The sequence below is a fragment of the Camelina sativa genome, chromosome 9 (assembly GCF_030686135.1).
Source record: "Camelina sativa cultivar CO46 ecotype springtype chromosome 9, ASM3068613v1".
In the NCBI taxonomy this organism is placed as follows: domain Eukaryota; kingdom Viridiplantae; phylum Streptophyta; class Magnoliopsida; order Brassicales; family Brassicaceae; genus Camelina; species Camelina sativa.
The window spans coordinates 22,342,314-22,349,295 of NC_141888.1; the positions used below are offsets into that span (position 1 = coordinate 22,342,314).

The 6,982-nt window shown below is 43.9% G+C and overlaps 1 protein-coding gene across 1 annotated transcript; it reads left to right on the forward strand.

The window, feature by feature from the left end:
• Nucleotides 1-2,966: 2,966 nt before the first annotated feature.
• LOC147938526 (uncharacterized) lies at nucleotides 2,967-5,752 on the forward strand. The gene is made up of 4 exons (XM_087465666.1): nucleotides 2,967-3,187; nucleotides 3,482-3,653; nucleotides 3,800-3,977; nucleotides 4,143-5,752. Exons 1-4 carry the CDS (start codon nucleotides 2,967-2,969, stop codon nucleotides 5,750-5,752), a joined length of 2,181 nt encoding a protein of 726 aa, XP_087321792.1.
• Nucleotides 5,753-6,982: the final 1,230 nt, after the last annotated feature.

Genomic DNA, 6,982 nt, shown 5'->3' on the forward strand with positions numbered 1-6,982 from the left:
GATTTCGGCGGATCGATGTCTTGAGATTCACGGCACCACGGATCAGACAACCTCTCTTCGCGCCTGCTTTGTCTCTGAACATCGTCTTCCTTTGTCTCAAACCGCGTCTGGCCTCGTCTTCGATCATCGTCTCGCCTTGTCTTCGATCAGCATCTCGCCTCTCAACTCCGTCTCTCTCTCTCTCTCGCTCTCTCGATTTAGAAGAGCAAATACTTAGATAATTTTTGAGCTTTCTTTGTGTTTGAGAGAATGTCACACTTGAGAAGTGAACTTCTCCTTTTATAGAGGTTTATGGGCGGTGCACTTCTCCAATGCATGTCGAACACATTGCTTACTTCTCCCCCACTCCTTTGGCGACTTGGTGAGCAAGCTATACAAGATCAAGTGAAACTCCTCTCCTCCTTGCATGTAATGGTATTGGGCGATTTGTGGGGGATGAATCTCCTTTGTCCTCCACTTTTCCACTCCTTGATCATCCATTGGCCAATTCCCAAAGACAAATTGATTATGTCTCCTTTCTTATGATTCAACAACACAATGATTATACTTTTAAGGTTGCATGAAACCTCGTTGGTTGATTCAAGAGAAAAAAAATATTCTCTCCTCCTTGCGCCGCCAACAAACGCCGCAAAATCCGGAACGCTGTCGGCTCCTCGGTGTTGCGTCCATCAATCGTCGGCTGCATCCGGCATTTCTCGGTCAAGCCCGATACGTCCAATGGTTATTCGGTCTCGTCCGTAGTCTCTCGGTAGTACCGCAAATCCTCGGCAGTACCGCACGTTTCTCAGCACTCTCGGTGCGCCTAAGCTTTCCTCGATGCGTCTCAGTGCTTCTCGGTGCGTCTCGGCACTTCTCGGTAATCCTCGGTGTGTCTCGGTAATCCTCGGTACTTCTCGGTACTTCTTGATATGCCTCGATACTTCTCGATAATCCTCAGTACTTCTCGGTGCGTCTCGGCACTTCTCGGTACTTCTCGGTACTTCTCGGTGCGTCTCGGTACTTCTCGGTAATCCTCGGTGTGTCTCAGTGCGTCCGGTCTGTGTTTGGCCATGTTCGTCCGATGCGTCCGTAACGTCTTTGGCCATCCTCGTCCGTCTGGTTTGTCTCCGTCCAGTTACGTCTGATGTGTCCAAACCGCATTTTGGCCATTTTGTGGTTTTTGGCTCGAACCTCCTTCTTCTTCGGTTTTCTTTTCGACTTAGCCTCTTGACCACCAATCACCGGCCATCTCCCGACTCGTTGATTTTTCGTCGGTCTTCCCTTCAGCAATTCTTATTATTTTTCTATTCTTTTTCTGGCTGAGTCCTTTTCGAGTCTTTTTCTCCAAAATTTTAATTTGGATTTTTAATCTTGGTGAGGGTCATTACACCAACCCTACTGATGTTTCCATGGACACTGATTTACCTTCGGTGGTTGCGGGTGCACCTTCGGGCTTGCTGGACAAATCACGCAAGGGCAAAGGATTAATGGGCCTGAAGGGTGTGGGCTCAAAGAAGCTCAATCTGTATCTATGGGGCACACCAGTCTGGGGAGCCGACTAACCCAAAACCGAAGGAGGCCTGCTTTAAAGAACGGTGGCCAGGCTGGGGAGCCGACTAACCCGAAACCGAAGGAGGAGGATACGGGTGCAACAGGTGGATCCAAGCCACCACTTCCAAAGATTGATAAATGAAGATTTTAAGCTGGAATTTCCAAGGGCTTGGTAACAAAGCCTCTATTGGGTATCTTAGGGATTTATGGGGGAAACATAGGCCAGATTTTCTGTTTCTTTATGAAACTAGACAATCTTTTTCTGTTTTAGAGCCTTTTGTTTGTTAATTTGGTTTTTCAGATTTAAAAGCGGTTGAACCTGTTGGTTGTAGTGGTGGTCTTGCACTATTTTATAATAATAATAATAATAATAATAATAATAATGTTTCCATTTTTTTATGAGTCCAACAGTATTATTGATGTGGAAATTGTATTTAAGAGACAATTAATTTATATTTCTTTTATCTATGGTGATTCGGTTCCAAAGAAACGGTATTTGGTTTGGGAACGGTTAACAAGGATTGGGTTAAGTCGAGATTCTCCTTGGTTTTTAATTAGGGATTTCAATGAGTTAAAAGGTAATCATGAGAAGCGGGGTGGTGCCTTGCGCCATGCCTCTTCTTTTGTGCCTTTCAACACAATGATCCGACACTACGGATTATTTGAGTTCCCTGCTCTTGGGGATAGTATTTCCTAGAGAGGGTGGAGGGACAAGAAACCAATCCGCTGTCGTTTAGACCGGGCTTTGGCAAATGAGGGATGGCATGACTTGTTCAAGGATTCGTTTACGGAGTATCTACCAATGATTGCGTCGGATCATAAACCCTTGTGGGCTGTTATTGAGGATAACACTCGGCGGGGTCGGAGTGGTTTTCGTTTTAACAGACGCTGGACAAGGAGGGTTTCTTAGGTGTGGTTGCCGCGGGTTGGGAGTCTACGCAAGGGAAAGCATCCACTCCCACCCTGGTGGATAAAATTTCAAAATGTTGCCGAGCCATATCTCGGTGGCGGAAGGAGCAAGTGCCTCACAGGCGGGAGACAATTGAGGACTTAAAGTCCAAACAAGCGGTTGCCCAGGAAAATGATGCTACTTTGGTTGCTGAGCTTGCGGAGCTTACTTGGCGGTTACGGGAAGCGTATCAGGACGAGGAGGTATATTGGTATCAAAAGAGCAGGAGTCGGTGGATGCGGTTTGGTGACCGTAATACCAGTTATTTTCATGCTTAGACGAAGCAACAACGGGTCCGGAATCGCATTGTTGGACTCCATGACCAGCACGGTAATTGGATGATGGAGGAGAGTGATATTCAGAATATTGCAGTCTCCTACTTTCAGGATTTATTTACTTACTCGGACCCATCGGATTTTGTGGAGATGTTGGATGAGATCCAACCATCTATTTCCCCGAGCAAGAGATCAGACACGCACTTTTCATAATGCATCTGGGTAAGGCTCCAGGCCCGGATGGTATGACTGCCCTTTTCTACCAAAAAGCATGGGCCACGATTAAAGCAGATTTGGTACTGGTTGTCAATTCCTTCTTGCATAATGGGGATTTTGATAAACGGTTAAATGTGACAAACATATGTCTCATTCCAAAGGTGGACAAGCCAACGAGGATGACGGAGTTACGGCCTATTAGGCTGTGTAATGTCGGGTATAAATTATTTCTAAGGTTCTATGTCAGCGACTCCGCACTAATTTACCATCTCTAGTCTTAAAGACGCGGTCAGCGTTTGTGGAGGGTCGGTTAATTTTGGATAACATCTTGATTGCTCAAGAAATGTTTCATGGTTTGCGGACTAATCCTTATTGTAAGGGTAAGTTCATGGCCATTAAAACGGATATGCGTAAGGCCTACGACCGGGTGGAGTAGTCTTTTGTTGAGTATTTGCTTCGCCGGTTTGGTTTTTGTGAAAAGTGGATATCCTGGATTATGTGTTGTATCAAGTCGGTTCAATACAAGGGTCCTTATTAATGGTCAGGCATATGGTTCCATTATTCCTCATAGGAGGCTACGTCAAGGGGACCCCTTTTCGCCATATCTTTTCATTCTTTGTATGGAGGTGCTTACTGCACATTTTTGGAAAGCCAAACAGCTGAAACTTCTTACCGGTATGAAGGTTTCGACTGCTAGTCCAACCATTTCCCATCTTTTGTTTGCGGATGATAGTTTTTTTTCTGTCGGGCCACGCGGGAGCAATGCGAGGTGGTTTTAAGTATCCTTAAGAAGTGTGAGCGGGTTTCTGGCCAACAAATCAATTTCCAGAAATCTTCGGTCCAGTTTGGTCATACGGTGGATAATGCTTTGCGTGAGGAGTTTAAAGGGGTGTTGGGGATCACAAATTTGGGTGGAATGGGATCCTATTTAGGGATCCCGGAAAGCCTGGGCGGGGCAAAGACGAAAATTTTTTCGTTTGTTCAAGACAAATTGCAAGCCAGAGCAAGTGGGTGGCCGGCTAGATTGTTATCGAAAGGAGGCAAAGAGATAAAAATTAAATCTGTTGCTACGGCGGTTCCTACTTTTGTCATGTCGTGCTTTTGACTGCCTAAGAAGGTCACGCGGAAGTTGATAAGTGCGATTTCTAATTTTTGGTGGAGCTCCTCTGCAGAATCCAGAGACTTACATTTGGTGGCGTGGGATAAACTATGTAATGGTAAAGATGTAGGGGGTCTGGGTTTTTGCTGCCTAGATGATTTTAACACCGCTCTGTTGGCGAAGCAGCTTTGGCGCTTGATCACAGTACTGGATTCACTTTTTGCACGGGTATTTAAAGGACGTTACTATCGACATTCTGATCCTTTAGATCCAATTAAATCTTACTCGCCGTCTTATGGGTGGCGAAGTATAGTTTATGCTCGCTCTCTGGTTAATAAAGGACTTATTAAACGGGTAGGATCTGGTGTGTCCATCTCTGTATGGTCTGACCCATGGATCCCTGCTCAATCTCCGAGACCAGCACTGAGTACAGGGTTACCTTTTGATCCTCTACTCCGCGTTACAAATCTTATTGACATCAGTTCCAATTCCTGGGATATGGCCCAGCTTACGGCTACGTTTGTACCGGAAAATGTGGCTATAATTTATGCCTTACCATTGCGACAACCGGATAAACTGGATCTATTGGGATGGCATTTTACCAAGTCTAATAAATACTCGGTTAAATCAGGGTACCACATTCTTCGTTCCAGTTCGATGGCTCCTGCCGGGCCAGAGGTTTTTGGACCGACTGTTGTGCCCCTTCATGCCTTTGTGTGGAAAATTCGATGTCCACCAAAAATTTGGAATTTTATGTGGCAAGTGCTTTCGGGTTGTGTGGCGGTTACAACTAATCTACGGAAATATGGTCTGAGTTGTGATGCTACATGTGGGCTCTGTGGAATTGGGGACGAGACGATTAATTATACCCTCTTTGAATGTCCGCCAGCTTGCCAGGTTTGGGCCTTGTCGCAGTTTCCGACGGCCCCAGGTGTTTTTCCCTTGGAATCAATCTTCACAAATATGGATTTTCTTTTTTGGCGGTTCCCAAATATTCAAAATCAGGAAATCTTTCCTTGGATTTTGTGGTATATCTGGAAGGCCTGGAATGATAAACTTTTTAGTAATATGGATTCCAACCCCCTAGCCATCTTGTGGTTAGCGGAGGATGAGGCAAAAGCATGGGTTCTGGCTCAGACAGACGATGTGGTCTTAGCACCGGATACTACCAGTACGGCTGTCCCCTGTGTGAGGGGGAGTTTTGGGGTTCCTAGGTCTTTCTCAAGTTATACTTGTTATATTGATGGTTCCTCGAAAATAGTAGATCTTTTTGCGGGAAGAGGATGGTTTTGCACGTCGCTTTGGGGTGACAATCCCACTATGGGTGCTGCCAACCTTCGCCGCAGTCTTTCTCCTCTTTACACCCAGTTTGAAGCCCTTATCTGGGCTATGTGTTGTATGATTGGGGCGGATAATCAATTTGTCGTCTTCCTCACCGACTGTTCTGATTTAGTGAAGATGGTGTCTTCGCCTTTCGAGTGGCCAGCCTTTACACCTTACTTGGAGGACATCCAGGCGGATAGAGAGGAGTTTGTTTCCTTTGCCCTAGTCTATGTCCCTCGCTCTCAGAATGGTAAAGCGGATAGTTTAGCGCGACGTGTTCGCACAGTTCCGCACCTAGTTACCTATGTAAACAATGTTCCTTCGCATTGGCTTGTTTGGGTCTATCCTGTATACTGTTAAAAGTTAAACTGTAAATAAGAAATATAAAACCTAACCCTATATCCTAATCGTAAATAAGTAATAGTGATACATCAGAAATGCAAGTAGGAATCACAAATATCAATTATCCTGCAGAATTTGGTCATTAAGGTTATTATATATACAAGAAAACATTAAGTCTTTGCTAAAATTGCTACAGCTTTTTTGAATAGATTATAACTTACCTACACAATTTGTATATCTTATACATATCCAAATATTTGGATAGGCGATGAAGATGTTTTATCTACCAAAATTAAATAGATTGTTATTTTAGGAATGGATATATATAATGGATAAGAGTTTTTTTTTTTTTTTCATGATGGTTCAACCCAAATAAATACGCCATAATTTTCAAAGTTGACATCTATAAAAAAACGTGTAAATGTGAAGTGACTTTAGTGCAGTGGCAGGGGGTAATCTATTTGTAGAAGGCACCATCACACCCGGGATCGAGTCCCGGTTCCTATGAATGTAGGAATTTGGCTAATGGACCGGCCAGTTGTGACCCAATGGTTGACAAAAAAAAAAAACCGTGTAAATTTAAATCTGTGAAATTTAATCCCTAATACAAAACTGAACGCCGCTAACCCAAATCGTAAATACGTAATAGTGAGACGACATCCAAAATACAAGTAGGAAGACGTAACTTCTAGGATTCAAGAAAGAGAATTAACACAACCTCAAAAGAACTCTCTTTATTATTTTAGGAAAAATACCTCAAAAACCTAAAGCTCACAAACTCTCACATCTTGAATGATAGGAAGTCATAACCCGACATCTCTATTTATAACGAACTTCATAACCTCACTTTCCTAATCTCTCTAGGAAGACAATTTTCTTATTTCTCACAACTTTCTAAACTTCCAATTCTAATCTCTTTAGGCTTGCTTATGCGTCAAGCTTACTCCAACATTCTCCTCCTTAAGCTTGTAATGCTTCTCCACTACTTCGTCCTCTCCCTCTCCCTCTGTAGAAGCGACCTCCTCGTCCTCTGTTCCAAAAATCGCTTTTATACTCACGACTGTAGTTATGTGTCTCCATTTTTGCATACATGAGTTTAGATTGACCCTCTTGCACATCACCGACTTCACTGATTCTCTCTTCGTAGGCCTTGAGACGTCCGATGATGTCTCCAAACATAGTGGTATTAAGGTCCAACACATGTTCTAAAGATGCCACTATGTGGATGAACTTCTTGGGAGGAAGACA